This window comes from Electrona antarctica (assembly GCF_951216825.1).
Source record: "Electrona antarctica genome assembly, contig: scaffold_57, whole genome shotgun sequence".
NCBI classification, from domain to species: Eukaryota; Metazoa; Chordata; class Actinopteri; order Myctophiformes; family Myctophidae; genus Electrona; species Electrona antarctica.
Window position 1 is genome coordinate 343,251 of NW_027637144.1, and position 22,797 is coordinate 366,047.

The window sequence follows — 22,797 nt, forward strand, 5'->3', positions numbered from 1 at the left end:
TATCGAGTACCCGGTATCGATAAGCTTTTAACCCTCTTTCCACAAAATAATATGTATGTCTCGATAAGATGCTCGTTCTCAATCCATCCTTATCTTTGACCACCCGTTGGGTCTAAAGTCTCACCCTTTGACCACCCGTTGGGTCTGAAGTCTCACCCTTTGACCACCCGTTGGGTCTAAAGTCTCACCCTTTGACCACCCGTTGGGTCTAAAGTCTCACCCTTTGACCACCCGTTGGGTCTGAAGTCTCACCCTTTGACCACCCGTTGGGTCTGAAGTCTCACCCTTTGACCACCCGTTGGGTCTAAAGTCTCACCCTTTGACCACCCGTTGGGTCTGAAGTCTCACCCTTTGACCACCCGTTGGGTCTAAAGTCTCACCCTTTGACCACCCGTTGGGTCTGAAGTCTCACCCTTTGACCACCCGTTGGGTCTAAAGTCTCACCCTTTGACCACCCGTTGGGTCTGAAGTCTCACCCTTTGACCACCCGTTGGGTCTGAAGTCTCACCCTTTGACCACCCGTTGGGTCTAAAGTCTCACCCTTTGACCACCCGTTGGGTCTAAAGTCTCACCCTTTGACCACCCGTTGGGTCTGAAGTCTCACCCTTTGACCACCCGTTGGGTCTGAAGTCTCACCCTTTGACCACCCGTTGGGTCTGAAGTCTCACCCTTTGACCACCCGTTGGGTCTAAAGTCTCACCCTTTGACCACCCGTTGGGTCTAAAGTCTCACCCTTTGACCACCCGTTGGGTCTGAAGTCTCACCCTTTCACCACCCGTTGGGTATAAAGTCTCTCTCTCTCTCTCCATGGTAACCCTATGTCTCTCACCCTTTCACCAGCTCCACAGCGATGAAGTCGTTCCCGTCTCCAGAGTTGAAGAGGATGAATCCGTCGGCCGACGTCGTTTTGAACTGGAAGAGAGAGCATGGATTACATTACATTAACCTCTCTCTCTCTCTCTGTGTGTGTCGGTGTCTCTCTACCTGGAAGAACAGGAGCATGGATTACATTACATTAACCTCTCTCTCTCTCTGTCTCTCTCTCTCCCTGTGTGTGTGTCGGTGTCTCTCTACCTGGAAGAACAGGAGCATGGATTACATTACATTAACCTCTCTCTCTCTCTCTCTCTCTCTCTCTCTCTCTCTCTCTATTCTGCCACGGTGTATTGTCTATTTAGGGCCAGATAGCAATTAAGTTTACTTTGGGTTTTTGTTGTTTCAAGCCAATAGTTTTCGTATTTTTGTTTCTGTTGATTAATACTTTGGTTGGGTCGGATTTGTTGTGGAATGATGTCGCTGTCCTGAGGCTGGTTATTGTTGGCTGATGGTTTGTTAAGCGTCAGGACCAGCTGACTGAGGGGACTCTTCGCTATGTTCTCTTGGCTTTTGAGGGCTTTATAATGATAGGATTTGGGGTCACTCAGTTTTAGGTGTTTCCAAAATGTTACGGCTCTTTTTTCAATGTTAATAATTAGAGGGTATTGGCCTAATTCTGCTCTGCATGCATTGTTAGGAGTCTTCCTCTGGACCCGGAGGATTCTCTTACAAAACTCTGCATGCAGGATTTCGATTGGATGTTTTTCCCATTTTCCAAAATCATTTTTTGTGAGTGGACCCCAAACTTCACTGCCATATAGTGCAAAGTAGGGGCGGCGGTGGCTCAGGGGTAGAGTGCCTGGATGGTAACCGCAAGGTTGCCAGTTCGAACCCGGGCTCCCCCAGAGTTACTGTCGAAGTGTCCTTGAGCAAGACACTGAACCCCTAATTGCTCCCGATGTGCTAGTTGGTGCCTTGCATGGTTTCCGCTGCCATCGGTGTATGAATGGGTGAATGTAATGCACAATCTCTGTAAAGCGCCTTGGATAAAGGCGCTATATAAATGCACCATTTACCATTTACCAATAGGTCCAATCACTGATTGGAATATTTTGAGCCAGGTCCTAATTGGGATGTCAACATGTGTTGACTTTTTGATGGCATAGAAAGCTCTCCTTGCTTTCTCTTTCAGTTCATCAATAGCCAAGTTAAACTTTCCAGTGGAACTGATCTTCAGCCCTAGGTATGTATAATTATTTGTTTGTTGGATTGTTGATGTTCCTAGGGTGAAGTTATCACCCTATCGACTCGTGGACCTTTTTTGGAATATTACTACTTTGGTTTTGTCAGGGTTAATTGTCAGGGCCCAGGACTGACAAAATGTTTCAAGCAGAGCCAGGTTCTGCTGTAGACCCTCTTCTGTTGGTGACAGCAGAACCAGGTCATCTGCATAGAGGAGGAATCTGATTTCAGAGTCATGTAGAGTGACACCAGGAGCAGTAGACTGTTCTAATAATTTGGCCAATTCATTAACATAAATGTTAAAGAGGGTTGGAGAGATTGGGTTGCCCTGGGTCACTCCACGCCCTTGAGTGAAGTATGTTGTTTGTTTGTTTGTTTCCAATTTGTATTGCACATTTAGTGTTTGTATACATCGATTTAATTATTTCATATGTTTCCCCCCCCACACCACTTTCTAATAATTTATAAAAAATCCCTAATGCCAGATTGAATCAAAGGCCTTTTTAAAATCAACAAATCAGGCATACATTTTCTTATTGTTTTGGTTTACCTGTTTATCAATTAAGGTGTGGAGGGTGAAAATATGGTCTGATGTCCTGCAATTTGGCAATAATCCAATGTGTGCTTTACTTAAGACATTGTGCTTCATAAGGAAGTTGATGAGTCTTGTGTTCAAAATACTGCAAAATACCTTCCCCAAATTACTGTTCACACAAATGCCTCTGTAGTTGTTAGGGTCGAATTTATCTCCACGTGATGAGTCCTTTGTTCCACATGTCAGGATTTTAGTGATGTGAATTGAGTGATTCTTCAATTTTTTCTAATTGCTTTTGTGTAAACTCTGCTCTCTTTACTCTGAGTGTGGTGTTGTACTCTTGTAATGCTTCCGAATAACTATTTAGTTATTTGGTTGTCTGTGTTTCTCATTAGACAACTCCCTGAGTTTTTTCCTCATGTTTTTGCATTCCAAATCGAACCATTTCTCAGTTTGTTTATTTCTAGCTTTGGATCTAGAGGTCTTCAAATTGGACATAGATGCCAGTTGGTCAAATATTTGATTTATGTTTTGTACAGCCAGATTAATCCCCTGATTATTTTGAGGGTACATTTGAACAAGGAAATTGTCTGTAAGCGATTTAATTTTAGGATCTCTAACTGCTTTAATATAATCGTCTGTGCTGTTTTGGGCCCATCTGTATTGTTTGGTAACGTTGTACAGGTTACTGGTTTTAGTTTTTGTATTAAATGCCTTTTTTTTTAGATACACAGTAATTTGGCTGTGATCTGACAGAGGTGTTAATGGCTTGACTATGAATGCCCTGAGAGAGAATGGTTCCAGGTCTGTGATCACATAGTCAACAGTGCTGCAGCCAAGAGGTGAACCGTAGGTTCACCTCTTGGAATGAGAGTCCCCTCTCATTCTGCCATTAACAATGTACAGACCCAGACTTTGACATATGACATATGACCGTATGAGACAATTCAACCGCTGGTTGTCTAGGTGGTGTCCAGATAATAACGTGAGCTTTATAAATCATTGGGAAACCTTTGAGGGGAATACTGGTCTGATAGAGAGAGACGGCATACATCCAACTTGGGACGGTGCAAAGCTCATCTCTAGAAATATGGACGATTTTATAGATTCATTATGACCACCCAGAGTTGGGACCAGGAAGCAGAGTTGCAGTCCTACACAGCTCTCTGTGCTTCCTCCAGTACAACCACCTACCCCACCTATCCTACAAAATAGAACTATACAAACTATACCAAATAGAACTATACAAACTATACAGTCTATACAAACTATACAGTCTCTGTACAGGCTGAACAAACCATATAGGCTGAACAAACCAAAGGAAATAGGAGCTGTACATACAAACTTGATACAAATCAAGACCAATACAGTAGTACCACAAAATACAAATATCAAATGTGGATTTCTAAATATTAGATCTCTACGTAAAAAAGGAACACTGGTAAATGAAATCATATCAGACAATTGTCAATTGTCTAATAGTCATTACAGTGTACCGCCCTCCTGGCGCCTACACACAATTTATCTGAGTTCTCTGAATTTTTATCAAGTCTAGTCCTTGAGTCTAATAAAATCATCTTAATCTGTGATCTAAATATTCACGCGGACATAGGAACTGATAGCCTAAATAGAGCATTCATCTCATTGATTGATTCAATCGGTTTCTCTCAGTGTGTAGATAAACCTACCCACATTCTCAACCATACCCTTCTGGTCTATGCTATTACAATAGAGCACCTCATACCTTTCCCACAAAATCGTGACCTCTCTGACCATTATCTGATAACTTTCGATTTTACATTGATGGATTATACACCACTGGACAAAAATGTCCTCGGCAGAAGTATATCCGAGAGCGCTGTAAATAAGTTCAAGGAAACAATTCCATCAGCCATCAACTCGGTATATTTCAACAAAATAGAAGACCCGCACACCTATAGTCCTTCTCAAATCGATCACCTTGTTGATAGTGTCACAAGCTCATTTCAAATGACACTTGACTCTGTCGCTCCCCTGAAAAGGAAAGTAATAAAGCAACAAAGGCTAGCCCCATGGTACAACTCGGAAACTAGAAATCTCAACCGAACGTCTCGCAAACTTGAAAAAATATGGCGCTCAACCAAACGGAAAAAATCATGTATAGCCTGGCAGAATAGCCTCAAAATATACAAAAAGGCCCTCGACAATGCCAGAGCCACCTATTATTCATCCCTAATAGAGGAAAACAAAAGTAACCCCAAGTTCCTTTTTGACACTCTGGCAAAACTGACAAAAAGTAATGATTCCACTGATCCACGTATCCCTACAACTCTCAATAGTAACGATTTCATGAGTTTCTTCAATGGCAAAATGTTAGGCACATCCTGTCTCTCTCTACCTGGAAGAAGAGGTGCATGGAGGTGTAGGCCTGCAGCGTGGCCAGAGAGAGGTAGCTGGCCTTGGACTTGAAGGTCACGGGGTCGGCGATGATGGAACGCATCCCGAAGCGAGCGTTCAGCTCACAGTAGTCGATGTCTCCGTTCTTACAGAGGTCGATGTACAGCATCCCATTGAACCTGAGAGAGAGACATAGACAATACATTAGAGAGAGAGAGAGAGAGAGAGAGAGAGAGAGAGAGAGAGAGAGAGAGAGAGAGAGAGAGAGAGAGAGAGAATGGTCAATGTCTCCGTTCTTACCCGGGGCGCGTCCTCTCTCTCTCTATGGTAACCCTATGTCTCTCTACCTACAATTTACAATTTAGGCATTTAGCAGACGCTCTTAATCCAGAGCGACTTACATTAGGCAAGAACAAAAGTAAGGGAATACATCACATATATAACATGCATTTATCAAGAAACATGCGAAAGCTAAGAACGTAACTAGAACATATCTATATAATGACACTATACATATAAACTATACATATATACTATACTATGCTATACATATGTACTATGAAGTGCTATGACTACATACAATGCAATTATTGTGCTGTTTACATGACATGCTATAAGTCTGTTTCAAATGCTGTCTAAGGGGGTAGGATAAGTGCTACCTGAGGCTCTCTCTCTCTATGGTAGGTCTATGTCTCTCTACCTGAGGCTCTCTCTCTCCATGGTAGGTCTATGTCTCTCTACCTGAGGCTCTCTCTCTCTCTATGGTAACCCTATGTCTCTCTACCTGAGGCTCTCTCTCTCCATGGTAGGTCTATGTCTCTCTACCTGAGGCTCTCTCTCTCTCTCTATGGTAACCCTATGTCTCTCTACCTGAGGCTCTCTCTCTCTCTATGGTAACCCTATGTCTCTCTACCTGAGGCTCTCTCTCTCCATGGTAGGTCTATGTCTCTCTACCTGAGGCTCTCTCTCTCCATGGTAGGTCTATGTCTCTCTACCTGAGGCTCTCTCTCTCTCCATGGTAACCCTATGTCTCTCTACCTGAGGCTCTCTCTCTCTCTATGGTAACCCTATGTCTCTCTACCTGAGGCTCTCTCTCTCCATGGTAGGTCTATGTCTCTCTACCTGAGGCTCTCTCTCTCTCCATGGTAACCCTATGTCTCTCTACCTGAGGCTCTCTCTCTCTCTATGGTAACCCTATGTCTCTCTACCTGAGGCTCTCTCTCTCCATGGTAGGTCTATGTCTCTCTACCTGAGGCTCTCTCTCTCTCCATGGTAACCCTATGTCTCTCTACCTGAGGCTCTCTCTCTCTCTATGGTAACCCTATGTCTCTCTACCTGAGGCTCTCTCTCTCCATGGTAGGTCTATGTCTCTCTACCTGAGGCTCTCTCTCTCTCTCTATGGTAACCCTATGTCTCTCTACCTGAGGCTCTCTCTCTCTCTATGGTAACCCTATGTCTCTCTACCTGAGGCTCTCTCTCTCCATGGTAGGTCTATGTCTCTCTACCTGAGGCTCTCTCTCTCCATGGTAGGTCTATGTCTCTCTACCTGAGGCTCTCTCTCTCTCCATGGTAACCCTATGTCTCTCTACCTGAGGCTCTCTCTCTCTCCATGGTAACCCTATGTCTCTCTACCTGAGGCTCTCTCTCTCTCCATGGTAGGTCTATGTCTCTCTACCTGAGGCTCTCTCTCTCTCTCTATGGTAACCCTATGTCTCTCTACCTGAGGCTCTCTCTCTCTCTATGGTAACCCTATGTCTCTCTACCTGAGGCTCTCTCTCTCCATGGTAGGTCTATGTCTCTCTACCTGAGGCTCTCTCTCTCCATGGTAGGTCTATGTCTCTCTACCTGAGACTCTCTCTCTCTCCATGGTAACCCTATGTCTCTCTACCTGAGGCTCTCTCTCTCTCTATGGTAACCCTATGTCTCTCTACCTGAGGCTCTCTCTCTCCATGGTAGGTCTATGTCTCTCTACCTGAGGCTCTCTCTCTCTCCATGGTAGGTCTATGTCTCTCTACCTGAGGCTCTCTCTCTCTCTATGGTAACCCTATGTCTCTCTACCTGAGGCTCTCTCTCTCTCCATGGTAGGTCTATGTCTCTCTACCTGAGGCTCTCTCTCTCTCCATGGTAGGTCTATGTCTCTCTACCTGAGGCTCTCTCTCTCTCTATGGTAGGTCTATGTCTCTCTACCTGAGGCTCTCTCTCTCTCCATGGTAGGTCTATGTCTCTCTACCTGAGGCTCTCTCTCTCTATGGTAACCCTATGTCTCTCTACCTGAGGCTCTCTCTCTCTCTATGGTAACCCTATGTCTCTCTACCTGAGGCTCTCTCTCTCTCCATGGTAGGTCTATGTCTCTCTACCTGAGGCTCTCTCTCTCTCCATGGTAACCCTATGTCTCTCTACCTGAGGCTCTCTCTCTCCATGGTAGGTCTATGTCTCTCTACCTGAGGCTCTCTCTCTCTCTATGGTAGGTCTATGTCTCTCTACCTGAGGCTCTCTCTCTCCATGGTAGGTCTATGTCTCTCTACCTGAGGCTCTCTCTCTCTCTATGGTAACCCTATGTCTCTCTACCTGAGGCTCTCTCTCTCTCCATGGTAGGTCTATGTCTCTCTACCTGAGGCTCTCTCTCTCCATGGTAGGTCTATGTCTCTCTACCTGAGGCTCTCTCTCTCTATGGTAACCCTATGTCTCTCTACCTGAGGCTCTCTCTCTCCATGGTAGGTCTATGTCTCTCTACCTGAGGCTCTCTCTCTCTCTATGGTAACCCTATGTCTCTCTACCTGAGGCTCTCTCTCTCTCCATGGTAGGTCTATGTCTCTCTACCTGAGGCTCTCTCTCTCTATGGTAACCCTATGTCTCTCTACCTGAGGCTCTCTCTCTCCATGGTAGGTCTATGTCTCTCTACCTGAGGCTCTCTCTCTCTCCATGGTAGGTCTATGTCTCTCTACCTGAGGATCTCTCTCTCTCCATGGTAACCCTATGTCTCTCTACCTGAGGCTCTCTCTCTCTCCATGGTAGGTCTATGTCTCTCTACCTGAGGCTCTCTCTCTCTCCATGGTAGGTCTATGTCTCTCTACCTGAGGCTCTCTCTCTCCATGGTAGGTCTATGTCTCTCTACCTGAGGCTCTCTCTCTCTCTCCATGGTAGGTCTATGTCTCTCTACCTGAGGCTCTCTCTCTCTCTCCATGGTAGGTCTATGTCTCTCTACCTGAGGCTCTCTCTCTCTCTCCATGGTAGGTCTATGTCTCTCTACCTGAGGCTCTCTCTCTCCATGGTAGGTCTATGTCTCTCTACCTGAGGCTCTCTCTCTCTCTATGGTAACCCTATGTCTCTCTACCTGAGGCTCTCTCTCTCTCTATGGTAACCCTATGTCTCTCTACCTGAGGCTCTCTCTCTCTCCATGGTAGGTCTATGTCTCTCTACCTGAGGCTCTCTCTCTCTCCATGGTAGGTCTATGTCTCTCTACCTGAGGCTCTCTCTCTCTCCATGGTAACCCTATGTCTCTCTACCTGAGGCTCTCTCTCTCTCCATGGTAGGTCTATGTCTCTCTACCTGAGGTTCTCTCTCTCTCCATGGTAGGTCTATGTCTCTCTACCTGAGGCTCTCTCTCTCCATGGTAGGTCTATGTCTCTCTACCTGAGGCTCTCTCTCTCTCCATGGTAGGTCTATGTCTCTCTACCTGAGGCTCTCTCTCTCCATGGTAGGTCTATGTCTCTCTACCTGAGGCTCTCTCTCTCTCCATGGTAGGTCTATGTCTCTCTACCTGAGGCTCTCTCTCTCCATGGTAGGTCTATGTCTCTCTACCTGAGGCTCTCTCTCTCCATGGTAGGTCTATGTCTCTCTACCTGAGGCTCTGCAGGTGTCCTATGAAGGATGAAGGGATGCTGGAGACGAAGCGTCGTTCAGTCATGATGCCGGTCTCGATGTTGTGGAACTCTAGACGGGTGTGGTCGCCTGCCATCTGACCTGGGGGGGGGGGGGGGGGGGGGGGGGGGAGGGGGGAGGGGTTGAAAGGAGGGGATGGGGAGGGGTTGAAAAGAGGGAGGGGGAGGGGAGGACGGGTTGAATAGAGGGGAGGGGGAGGGGTTGAAAGGAGGGGATGGGGAGGGGTTGAAAAGAGGGGAGGGGGAGGGGTTGAGAAGAGGGGAGGGGGGAGGGGGAGGGGTTGAAGGAGGGGAGGGGGGAGGGGTTGAAATAGGGGAGGGGGGAGGGGCAGGGGTTGAAAGAGGGGAGGGGGAGGGGTTGAATAGAGGGGAGGGGGGAGGGGGAGGGGTTGAAAGGAGGGGATGGGGAGGGGTTGAATAGAGGGGAGGGGGGAGGGGGAGGGGTTGAAAGGAGGGGATGGGGAGGGGTTGAAAAGAGGGGAGGGGGAGGGGTTGAGAAGAGGGGATGGGGAGGGGTTGAATAGAGGGGAGGGGGAGGGGTTGAATAGAGGGGAGGGGGGAGGGGGAGGGGTTGAAAGGAGGGGATGGGGAGGGGTTGAATAGAGGGGAGGGGGGAGGGGGAGGGGTTGAAAGGAGGGGATGGGGAGGGGTTGAAAAGAGGGGAGGGGGAGGGGTTGAAAGGAGGGGATGGGGAGGGGTTGAAAAGAGGGGAGGGGGAGGGGTTGAGAAGAGGGGAGGGGGGAGGGGGAGGGGTTGAAGGAGGGGAGGGGTTGAAATAGGGGAGGGGGGAGGGGCAGGGGTTGAAAGAGGGGAGGGGGAGGGGTTGAAGGAGGGGAGGGGTTGAATAGAGGGGGGAGGGGGAGGGGTTGAAAGAGGGGAGGGGGAGGGGTTGAAGGAGGGGAGGGGAGGGGTTGAATAGAGGAGGGAGGGGGGAGGGGTTGAAATAGGAGAGGGGTTGAAATAGGGGAGGGGTTGAAGGAGGGGAGGGGGAGGGGTTGAATAGAGGGGAGGGGGAGGGGTTGAAAAGACGGGAGGGGGAGGGGTTGAAGGAGGGGAGGGGGGAGGGGTTGAAATAGGAAAGGGGTTGAAATAGGGCAGGGGGAGGGGTTGACATAGGGGAGGGGGAGGGGTTGAAAGAGGGGAGGGGGAGGGGAGGAGGGGTTGAAAAGAAACAAAAAACCAAACGGAAAAAAAGAGAAGAGGACAGCGCCACCGTCTGGCGCCAACACAAAAGGAACGCAATTTGATGAGACCGGCGTTCCCCAGGGCTCTGCACTAAGCCCTCTCCATGGTCCCCAGGGCTCTGCACTAAGCCCTCTCCATGGTCCCCAGGGCTCTGCACTAAGCCCTCCCCATGGTCCCCAGGGCTCTGCACTAAGCCCTCTCCATGGTCCCCAGGGCTCTGCACTAAGCCCTCTCCATGGTCCCCAGGGCTCTGCACTAAGCCCTCTCCATGGTCCCCAGGGCTCTGCACTAAGCCCTCTCCATGGTCCCCAGGGCTCTGCACTAAGCCCTCTCCATGGTCCCCAGGGCTCTGCACTAAGCCCTCTCCATGGTCCCCAGGGCTCTGCACTAAGCCCTCTCCATGGTCCCCAGGGCTCTGCACTAAGCCTTCCCCATGGTCCCCAGGGCTCTGCACTAAGCCCTCTCCATGGTCCCCAGGGCTCTGCACTAAGCCCTCTCCATGGTCCCCAGGGCTCTGCACTAAGCCCTCTCCATGGTCCCCAGGGCTCTGCACTAAGCCCTCTCCATGGTCCCCAGGGCTCTGCACTAAGCCCTCTCCATGGTCCCCAGGGCTCTGCACTAAGCCCTCTCCATTTAAACTCTACAACAAATCTATTTGCCCAAAAAAGCCCAGTCTACAAGCTTAGGGGGGGGGGCATATGTTAGTCCGACGTCCCAATAGTCTGACATACGTGGCGGGTTAAGACTCACCCGTCGCTGACGCGTGTGGTTAGGGTTAGGTTAGGGTTTTGGGGTGGAGGGTTTTGGGGTTTTGGGGTGGAGGGTTTTGGGGTGGAGGGTTTTGGGGTGGAGGGTTTTGGGGTGGAGGGTGTCGGACTGTAAGGACGTCGGACCAAAGATAAGATTATTTATTTTTGGGCTAAAAGTTTAGCGTGACGCTAAGCTAAGAGGTTCATGTGGTTAATATCCTGTGGGGAGAAAACTCACATTGTCAAAGTAACTTTAGTCTGAAACATTAAACCGGGTGAGGGGTGTGGCTCAGTAAAAAGAGGGTGTGGCTCAGTAAAAGGGGGTGTGGTTCAGTACCTTCCGCTACGTCATCGTCAACCGTTAGCTTGTAGAGTTTTCCGCGGCGCACCACGCGCACCGTGTGCCACTCGTTATCGTTCAGTTTCTGCCCCGCGTACAGAGTCTCTGGTCCTTTACCTGTCAATCATCATGTCAATCACACAGTTACCACCTGTCAATCACACAGTTACCACATCATCACAACCACAAAACCAAGCCTTCGTTTGTTTGTGGGCGTTCATGTAAACATGTAGAAATAATAGTAAAAATAACTAAAGCTCAGTGACATCAAATGTCAGAAAACTACTTGTTTTCCATCTTTAGTTTAGGGATCTACAATGTTTGTTAGATTTGGATAAACAAAGGCTTGGTTTCAATCAATGTACTTTTTCCCAAAATATCTCTGTGACAACATTCTTGTTACAGAAAAAAAAAAGAAAAAAAGAAAAGAGACAACGACAAGAGAGAAGGAAGAAAGGAAAATAGATAAACGGCACACAATATAATTTGATTATTAGAGGATTTAAAATGTTTCAACTAAACAGAAAGAGATCGACTGTCGACGAGGAAAGACATGGATTGCTTTTACTCATCACAGGAGACAGAAACTCTTCCTTTTCCAAAACCTAAAACTAACCCTAAAGCTAAGCTTAACGTCAGTAAAACTATACCTAAAGCTAAGCTTAACCTCAGTAAAACTAACCCTAAACCTAACTTAACCTCAGTAAAACTATGCCTAAACCTAAGCTTAACCTCAGTAAAACTATGCCTAAACCTAAGCTTAACCTCAGTAAAACTATGCCTAAACCTACTGTAAGCTTTACCTCAGTAAAACTAACCCTAAACCTAACTTAACCTCAGTAAAACTATGCCTAAACCTAAGCTTAACCTCAGTAAAACTATACCTAAACCAAATGTTAACCTCAGTAAAACTATACCTAAACCTAAGCTTAACGTCAGTAAAACTATACCTAACCTTAACGTCAGTAAAACTATACCTAAACCTAACCTTAACCTCAGTAAAACTATACCTAAACCTACTGTAAGCTTAACCTCAGTAAAACTAACCCTAAACCTAACTTAACCTCAGTAAAACTATGCCTAAACCTAAGCTTAACCTCAGTAAAACTATGCCTAAACCTACTGTAAGCTTAACCTCAGTAAAACTAACCCTAAACCTAACTTAACCTCAGTAAAACTATGCCTAAACCTAAGCTTAACCTCAGTAAAACTATACCTAAACCTAACCTTAACCTCAGTAAAACTATACCTAAACCTAAGCTTAACGTCAGTAAAACTATGCCTAAACCTAAGCTTAACGTCAGTAAAACTATACCTAAACCTAAGCTTAACCTCAGTAAAACTATACCTAAACCTAACCTTAACCTCAGTAAAACTATGCCTAAACCTAACCTTCCCTCCACCCTAGCCAGAGTTCTATTCAATCACCCAACACCCTACCGACAGCCATACAGACATGTGAACCTCCACCGTGAATAAAGTCTGAGTAAAAGAGCTCTAGTCATGAGTAAAATACAACCTCTGTGACTCTGATGAGTAAAATACAACCTCTGTGACTCTGATGAGTAAAATACAACCTCTGTGACTCTGATTAGTAAAATACAACCTCTGTGACTCTGATGAGTAAAATACAACCTCTGTGACTCTGATGAGTAAAATACAACCTCTGTGACTCCGATGAGTAAAATCCAACCTGTGACTCTGAGGTCTAGTCAACAGTCATGAGTAAAAGCAATACATTCAGATTTAATAATATGGCAGCAGGAAAACCAAGACGGTTCAGAGAACCGAGGGGATCATCTGTAGACTCGTCCCTTCACCATCTGTCTAATACAACTAACACTAAATATCACTTTACATATTAGATAAATATATAATATATATAATAATGTCTAATACGACTAACACTAAATATCACTTTACATATTAGATCAATTTGTTCTTGGAAATAAGTGAAGGTCTCGTTTATCTAATATCTAAAAGTGTGGTCATTGTTTTAACTAATATCTAAAAGTGTGGTCATTGTTTTAACTAATATCTAAAAGTGTGGTCATTGTTTTAACTAATATCTAAAAGTGTGGTCATTGTTTTCAGTGGGCATGCACACTGAAAACATGTATTATTAGTATGGTGCCATACATGCCACCATACCATCAAATATTTTGAAATTGTAACAATGTGTTTTTTATACTGTTTATGACTGAAATGAACTAAATTTAGATTTCCTATCAAACTGTCAGTGAAAACACAAAGGAAATCAAATACATATTGAAGCTGGTCGTGTTCGCTGTCAATTAGACCCTGAACTCATCTACCACCACCATGCATAGTTCTGCTGGACAGAGGAACATTCTGTCATCATTAATGATTAGATAATTCTATCATAATTAAATTAAATTAAATTAATTGATCATTAGATCATTCTGTCACGTCGTAGCTGTAGAGGATAATGTCTCATTTATGCTCAGTCACGCCACCGTGTCGCTTGACGCCAAAAAAACCCGATCTTCAAGCAAAGTGTCAGGCTTGTAGATCTGTTCTTGTCGGGAAGCGACGCCGCTGTGTGGCAGAGTATAAAACTACGAGGCTTAAAGATAGAGGAGGGGGGAGGGGAGTGGGGGGGGGGGTAAGAGGGGCAGAAACACACACCTCAACAAGCATGTCCTTCAGAGAGAAACATCAGAACATCATCAACATATATTCTAACCCTTCAGAGAGAAACATCAGAACATCATCAACATAGAGAAGCAAATAAAATGAAACTTGAGAGAGTTAACTTACTGGTGTTACAGTTAATCCTGATACAGTCTAGATGGGGAAGAATAAATGACAGATGAAATTGCATCCTTCATAAGGTTACAGCTGCAGACATCCAGAAACAACAGGTCCACCCTTCCGGGGACGCACACATGCAGAGAGGCGGCCATTTTCATTATGTTGTTATATTATAATTATTATTTAATAATTATTATTCTTTGTTAAAAGATTTTCCTCAGTGATACAATGTTTTAAAATGCTATTACTCTCAAATTAAGGACATAATCACAATCACAGTTATACAACATACTATACAAACTATATACTATATATAGTATATAGTATATATAATATATATACTATACAACATACTATACTTGTGTATTCATGTATACATAAATGGGCTTGTTCTGTAAAACATTACGTCTTTGTTTGTTTTTTTGTATTTCTTTTTTTCGCTGGCTTTGAATTGGTGTCAGCTGTTCCTTTGATCATTATATTATTAATATTGTAGTAGGAACTGGAGAGACAAAATGGCCGCTTGTAGTTTACCAGCCACATGGATTCTGCAACCCAACGTTCTCTTTGTCGTTGTTTCATTTTATGTTTTCAAATTAAAAGTCAAAGTCACGAAGCTCCTCCTCCTCCTCGCCAGCTGCTGGAGGCGTCTATCTAAGGAAGCTCCTCCTCCTCCTCGCTCACGTGGCGGAGGCTTCTATCTAAGCTCCTCCTCCTCCTCGCCAGCTGCCGGAGGCGTCTATCTAAGGAAGCCGTGGATCTTTGACCTTTTCCACTCTGTTACTTTGAATCGGGTCAAAACCAAACGAAAGGGCCGTCCCATGCCTGGGAGGGGCATGTGGCGGTGGGCGTGTCCCTGGGAGGGGCATGTGGCGGTGGGCGTGTCACACCGTGTGGCTGGTGGGGTCATGTGTCGTCAACCGCAACAGAAAAGTGGGAACGAACAGCCGCGATCCAATCAGCACCAGTACCGTGCAGAGCCCCGGGAGGGAAGGGTCCAATCAGAGGCCAGAGCCTCGGGAGAGAGGGGTTTTACCTAACGTTAACCATCCAATCAGAGGCCAGAGCCCCGGGAGGGAGGGGTTTTACCTAACACTAACCGTCCAATCAGAGACGAGTGTTTTAACGTATTTAGAATGAGTTAAATGTTGCACAGAAGGTAATATAGTAGGATAGTAAAGATAGCGTCCGGTAGCTAATAGTATTTGTTGACGAGTTCCATCATGTCAGCGATGCCCAATTTCAACTGCAAAGAATAATATAATTATATAGAATTGTCATGCTGGAATAATGATTTAAAAAATAATCTGAAACACGATACGTAAGTTATCGGAACGACAGGCAAGCTATGGCTACGTGTAATAACGTACTGCTGGTGCTAACTCGCTGTAGGCTCTACTGTAAGCACTACTGTAAATGCTACTGTAAACGCTACTGTAAAAAAATTGAGTTGTGGGTAAAGGGGCGGGGCTGTGGGTAAGGGGCGGGGCCGTGGGTAAAGGGGCGGGGCCGTCTGCAGGTGTTTCTGGGCTCTGTTCTCGGGCTGTTCGCCGTACGGGCCGCAGGCTCAATGCCTTTGAAGGGTTAATACCATCTTTTCACAAAGCATGATGGGTAATGGAGTTTTAAGGCTGAATGCCTTTGAATGGCTGAATACCATTTTTTTTTTCAAAAAGCAGGATGGGTAATGGAGTTGTCAGGCTGAATGCCGTTGAATGGGTGAATAGCATCTTTTCACAAAGCATGATGGGTAATGGAGTTTAGAGCTGAAACCGTAAAATGGCACCGGAAAGCATTATATATAATAAATATAGACGACTCTCAAATAGAACACAACGTCATCGGCGTACAGCATGAATAACACAAACCAAAGAATGAAACGATGAGTAAAATAAACACCGAAGATACAGTAAGATGAAACGGAACAACTGGATTTAAAGAAAGTGAAATGTAGAGAAAAGGGTTTGTTGTCTAATGTCTACGTCATTAGTAGAGAAAAGGGTTTGTTGTCTAATGTCTACGTCATTAGTATAGAAAAGGGTTTGTTGTCTAATGTCTACGTCATAATGTTAGTAGAGCAAAGGGTTTGTTGTCTAATGTCTACGTCATTAGTAGAGAAAAGGGTTTGTTGTCTAATGTCTACGTCATAATGTTAGTAGAGCAAAGGGTTTGTTGTCTAATGTCTACGTCATTAAAGGGTTTGTTGTCTAATGTCTCGTCATTTCATGTTCAATGACTGATGGAAGTTCTATTGGAGGTGCACACGGTGGGTGGAAGGTCACGGTGAAGAAAGCCTTCAAATAAAGAGTTGGAAACAGATGGTAAGTTATGACCATGTGGTGGAGTGTTAAGGTAAGTTATGACCATGTGGTGGAGTGTTAAGGTAAGTTATGACCATGTGGTGGAGTGTTAAGGTAAGTTATGACCATGTGGTGGAGTGTTAAGGTAAGTTATGACCATGTGGTGGAGTGTTAAGGTAAGTTATGACCATGTGGTGGAGTGTTAAGGTAAGTTATGACCATGTGGTGGAGTGTTAAGGTAAGTTATGACCATGTGGTGGAGTGTTAAGGTAAGTTATGACCATGTGGTGGAGTGTTAAGGTAAGTTATGACCATGTGGTGGAGTGTTAAGGTAAGTTATGACCATGTGGTGGAGTGTTAACAGATGGTAAGTTATGACCATGTGGTGGAGTGTTAACAGATGGTAAGTTATGACCATGTGGCGGAGTGTTAAGGTAAGTTATGACCATGTGGTGGAGTGTTAACAGATGGTAAGTTATGACCATGTGGTGGAGTGTTAACAGATGGTAAGTTATGACCATGTGGTGGAGTGTTAAGGTAAGTTATGACCATGTGGTGGAGTGTTAAGGTAAGTTATGACCATGTGGTGGAGTGTTAAGGTAAGTTATGACCATGTGGTGGAGTGTTAACAGATGGTAAGTTATGACCATGTGGTGGAGTGTTAACAGATGGTAAGTTATGACCATGTGGTGGAGTGTTAAGGTAAGTTATGACCATGTGGTGGAGTGTTAAGGTAAGTTATGACCATGTGGTGGAGTGTTAACAGATGGTAAGTTATGACCATGTGGTGGAGTGTTAAGGTAAGTTATGACCATGTGGTGGAGTGTTAAGGTAAGTTATGACCATGTGGTGGAGTGTTAACAGATGGTAAGTTATGACCATGTGGTGGAGTGTTAAGGTAAGTTATGACCATGTGGTGGAGTGTTAAGGTAAGTTATGACCATGTGGTGGAGTGTTAAGGTAAGTTATGACCATGTGGTGGAGTGTTAAGGTAAGTTATGACCATGTGGTGGAGTGTTAACAGATGGTAAGTTATGACCATGTGGTGGAGTGTTAAGGTAAGTTATGACCATGTGGTGGAGTGTTAAGGTAAGTTATGACCATGTGGTGGAGTGTTAACAGATGGTAAGTTATGACCATGTGGTGGAGTGTTAAGGTAAGTTATGACCAGTGTTAAGGTAAGTTATGACCATGTGGTGGAGTGTTAAAGTGAGGCCAATCCTCACGATCACCGGATAGTCAGAAATGACCTCCGGACATCGCCGATCCGTTCGTAGCGACCGGAGCGATTCAACACGGCGAGGCTTTTCTTCTCAAACGCCTTAACACGAGCCTGCTCGTCATGAACGTTAATTTATTTAAGTTAATTTATTTAGACGAGTATATCTGTGATTATCAACAAATGTGTTAAGAATGGCTAAACTAAACCGAAAACGAAAACATATTTGACAAAAAATAAATAAAACGAATGAATGAACGAAAGAAAGAAATGAAAAACGAATGAGAATGAGCACAGAAGACATAGTGATGGGTATAGGGGGGGGGGGGGGGGGGGGGGGGGCGTGGTACAGAGGGCGGGTATGGGGGTATGCAGGTTCGGGGTGGGTATGGGGGGTATGCAGGTTCGGGGCGGGGCGGGTGTGGGTATGGGGGGGATGCAGGTTCGGGGTGGGGTGGGTGTGGGTATGGAGGGGATGCAGGTTCGGGGTGGGGTGGGTGTGGGTATGGAGGGGATGCAGGTTCGGGGTGGGGCGGGTGTGGGTATGGAGAGGATGCAGGTTCGGGGTGGGGTGGGTGTGGGTATGGAGGGGATGCAGGTTCGGGGTGGGGTGGGTGTGGGTATGGGGGGGATGCAGGTTCGGGGCGGGGCGGGTGTGGGTATGGGGGGGATGCAGGTTCGGGGTGGGGTGGGTGTGGGTATGGAGGGGATGCAGGTTCGGGGTGGGGTGGGTGTGGGTATGGGGGGTATGCAGGTTCGGGGTGGGGTGGGTGTGGGTATGGGGGGGATGCAGGTTCGGGGTGGGGCGGGTGTGGGTATGGGGGGGATGCAGGTTCGGGGTGGGGTGGGTGTGGGTATGGAGGGGATGCAGGTTCGGGGTGGGGTGGGTGTGGGTATGGAGGGGATGCAGGTTCGGGGTGGGTAGGGTGTGGGTATGGAGGGGATGCAGGTTCGGGGTGGGGTGGGTGTGGGTATGGAGGGGATGCAGGTTCGGGGTGGGGTGGGTGTGGGTATGGAGGGGATGCAGGTTCGGGGTGGGTAGGGTGTGGGTATGGGGGGGATGCAGGTTCGGGGTGGGTAGGGTGTGGGTATGGAGGGGATGCAGGTTCGGGGTGGGGTGGGTGTGGGTATGGAGGGGATGCAGGTTCGGGGTGGGGTGGGTGTGGGTATGGAGGGGATGCAGGTTCGGGGTGGGTAGGGTGTGGGTATGGGGGGGATGCAGGTTCGGGGTGGGTAGGGTGTGGGTATGGGGGGGATGCAGGTTCGGGGTGGGGGGGGGGTGGGTATGGTGTGGGTATGGGGGGGATGCAGGTTCGGGGTGGGGGGGGGGGGTGGGTAGGGTGTGGGTATGGGGGGGATGCAGGTTCGGGGTGGGGGGGGGGGGGGGGGGCGGGTAGGGTGTGGGTATGGAGGGGATGCAGGTTCAGGGTGGGGTGTGGGTATGGTGTGGTGGGTGGGAGGGTGGGTGGGTAGGTTGTGGTGGGTGGGTGGCTATGTGGGTGGGAGGGTGGGGGTATGGGGGTGGGGTGAGTGGGTGGGTGGGGGTATGGGGGGTGGGTGGGTGGGTGGGTGGGGGTATGGGGGGTGGAGTGGGGGTCTCATACGATACCTAGGTTGACCGTCAGCTTGACCTTCCCCCCGTCCAGCTCCAGACGCAGCGTGTCGGCGGAGTCTCTGGAGGTGGACGCCATCAGGAGGCCGTAGGCTCGCTGGGAGCGGAACCGCAACGACACGTCCTCCGCCTCGGTGTGCATCACCACCGGCATCACCACCTTCATGTACATGGACCCGTCATACGACAAGATGGACGCCTCTACAGAGAGAGAGAGAGAGAGAGAGACCTTCATGTACATGGACCCGTCATACGACAAGATGGACGCCTCTACAGAGAGAGAGAGAGAGAGAGAGAGAGACCTTCATGTACATGGACCCGTCATACGACAAGATGGACGCCTCTACAGAGAGAGAGAGAGAGAGAGAGACCTTCATGTACATGGACCCGTCATACGACAAGATGGACGCCTCTACAGAGAGAGAGAGAGAGAGAGAGAGAGAGAGACCTTCATGTACATGGACCCGTCATACGACAAGATGGACGCCTCTACAGAGAGAGAGAGAGAGAGAGACCTTCATGTACATGGACCCGTCATACGACAAGATGGACGCCTCTACAGAGAGAGAGAGATAGAGAGACCTCAATTTACATGGACCCGTCATACGACAAGATGGACGCCTCTACAGAGAGAGAGATAGAGAGAGAGAGAGAGAGACCTTCATGTACATGGACCCGTCATACGACAAGATGGACGCCTCTATAAGAGAGAGAGAGATAGAGAGACCTTCATGTACATGGACCCGTCATACGACAAGATGGACGCCTCTACAGAGAGAGAGAGATAGAGAGACCTTCATGTACATGGACCCGTCATACGACAAGATGGACGCCTCTATAAGAGAGAGAGAGAGATAGAGACCTTCATGTACATGGACCCATCATACGACAAGATGGATGCCTCTACAGAGAGAGAGAGAGAGAGACCTTCATGTACATGGACCCATCATACGACAAGATGGACGCCATTTTACGCAGCTATGCACATAAAGACTGCGCGTGTGCGTGAGCGACCGTGCATGCGAGGATTTCGGCCGTTAGCCAAACTAGCCAAAGGTTGCTACATGATGCTACATTAAGCCCCCGATTATAGGAAATAAAACAAATCCGTCAAATCCGTCAACGGTAGGTCAAGGGTTAAAACACAATCAGTGCCGGGATTCCTTCAAAATAGGAGCTCTGGGGTGCCGGAAATACAGGCCGCTTTTACTCTGAAGCCCCCCCCCCCCCCCCCCCCCGGACACAATCCGGAAGAAAACCGGAGAATTATTTTGTTAGCTTACCTTGGTCTCGAGTCTATTATATCGCTAGAAGCCATTGTTCTATCATTTTAACTACTTGACTGTGTTTTATTGTATTCTATTTTTGTGTCCTGCCCTGTGAAGCACTTTGAGCTGCATTTATGTATGAAAGGTGCTATACAAATAAAGTTTATTATTATTATTATTATTCATATTTTGAACGAGAGGCATGTTGAAGTCAGAAATGAAGCGCGTAGTATATCCATCAGATCAAAACCACGGAGAGCGCCCTGGATTAGGAGAGACGAGGCATTCTTTCTGCCACGCTAACAGCTAATCGAACGGTAAGTATGAAGGCAGAGCGAGAACTATGGGTGCCTTAGAGTCAAAAATAAAAAAAGGAAAATATTCAGAATATTCTTCTCTCGCCTTGATATCATTGAGGACGCGCTAGGACGTGTACACACATCCGATGAACGCGTCGATTTGGTTCCCTAGGACGTGTGGAGCCGTCCTACAGACGGAAACGGTTCAGGGCATTTTTCTGTCTAATTCCAAGGTTACCAAACCAGCCAAATGGCCGCAAAGGAAATGACGGACTCAATGAATGCTCTGTAAAACAAGATCATAGGAGATTTATCTACCTGAAACTTGGCTATCTTGCTTAAACAGAAGAGGCGGTTGTCTATTATGGCCCCTAGATATTTATAGGTGGTTTTACTAACTCCATCTATAATAGATATTTATAGGTGGTTTTACTAACTCCATCTATAATAGATATTTATAGGTGGTTTTACTCACTCCATCTATAGTAGATATTTATAGGTGGTTTTACTAACTCCATCTATAATAGATATTTATAGGTGGTTTTACTAACTCCATCTATAATAGATATTTATAGGTGGTTTTACTAACTCCATCTATAATAGATATTTATAGGTGGTTTTACTAACTCCATCTATAGTAGATATTTATAGGTGGTTTTACTAACTCCATCTATAATAGATATTTATAGGTGGTTTTACTAACTCCATCTATAGTAGATATTTATAGGTGGTTTTACTAACTCCATCTATAATAGATATTTATAGGTGGTTTTACTAACTCCATCTATAATAGATATTTATAGGTGGTTTTACTAACTCCATCTATAATAGATATTTATAGGTGGTTTTACTAACTCCATCTATAATAGATATTTATAGGTGGTTTTACTAACTCCATCTATAATAGATATTTATAGGTGGTTTTACTAACTCCATCTATAGTAGATATTTATAGGTGGTTTTACTAACTCCATCTATAGTAGATATTTATAGGTGGTTTTACTAACTCCATCTATAGTACTGCTCTGAGGAGCTAGTGGACATCGACGGAAGTCAATAAGCATGTATTTGGCCTTAGTGACATTGTGTGCGTGTGTACGTGCGTGTGTACGTGCGTGTGTGTGTGTGTACGTGCGTGTGTACGTGCGTGTGCACGTGTGTACGTGCATGTGTGCGTCTAAAGGACACACACACACACCGTAATCAAAAGAGCAGTCAAGTGTGAGGCAGCCAATCAATGTTGATTACAATGCCTCGACCAATAGACACGCAGCTCATATACCGGGGGGATTGACAAGGGCAACAGCAGAGCAGTGACTTCTAGAAGTCCATAATCACTGCGTGCGCATGTGTGCGTGCCTGCGTGCGCGCGCAGGTGTGTGAGTTTATCAGGCCCTCGATAATGAGAACATCACGATATGCGATCAAATTCGACAGACGCGTTCCACACCCCCGCAGGGAGTGCAGTGCCCGGTGTCGAGTCGGTCAGACCCACGGTTCTCCAGAACCGCCAACAAAAGGCCTCTCTCTGCCCAGGCTGTGGACAGGTTCCATATATGGAGCTGGCCTGTTCTGGCATCACAACACTCCATAGTTGGGCATGCCTTACACAGAACTCCATATAGGGGCATAAAAGGGACACAGACAGATGGGTGGAACGGGTACTCTGACACGGGTACGGGTGCATAGCCAGGTGGAGCATGGATCTCCACCTTCCATCGTTACCGACTCTGTGCTCTACAGCACCGGTCTAGTGACTCTGTGCTCTACAGCACCGTACTAGTGACTCTGTGCTCTACAGCATGGTCTAGTGACTCTGTGCTCTACAGCACCGGTCTAGTGACTCTGTGCTCTACAGCACAGGTCTAGTGACTCTGTGCTCTACAGCACCGGTCTAGTGACTCTGTGCTCTACAGCATGGTCTAGTGACTCTGTGCTCTACAGCACCGGTCTAGTGACTCTGTGCTCTACAGCACAGGTCTAGTGACTCTGTGCTCTACAGCACCGGCCTAGTGACTCTGTGCTCTACAGCACAGGTCTAGTGACTCTGTAATATACGGTAATATACGGGTGTGATGGTACAATTCGGGAGTTTACGGGAGTTTGTTGGAAAGTTTACCGGGAGTTTTCTGTAATATACACATCCGTATTCCAAGCTTTTTGCGCAGTGCTAGTGACTCTGTGCTCTACAGCATGGTCT

General features: G+C 46.7%; 1 protein-coding gene across 1 annotated transcript in view; it reads right to left on the reverse strand.

Moving 5' to 3' along the window:
* The window catches only part of LOC306919117 (neurexin-3a-like), a 112,979-nt gene that overhangs the window by 65,569 nt on the left and 24,613 nt on the right, over positions 1–22,797 (reverse strand). The window contains exons 5-10 of the mRNA XM_079531953.1: positions 19,028–19,231; positions 13,906–13,932; positions 11,122–11,241; positions 8,812–8,932; positions 4,971–5,148; positions 830–912 (exon numbers count right to left, since the gene is read on the reverse strand). Of these exons, the coding sequence (XP_079388079.1) occupies positions 830–912; positions 4,971–5,148; positions 8,812–8,932; positions 11,122–11,241; positions 13,906–13,932; positions 19,028–19,231 (733 nt within the window). The remainder of the gene's footprint in view (positions 1–829; positions 913–4,970; positions 5,149–8,811; positions 8,933–11,121; positions 11,242–13,905; positions 13,933–19,027; positions 19,232–22,797) is intronic.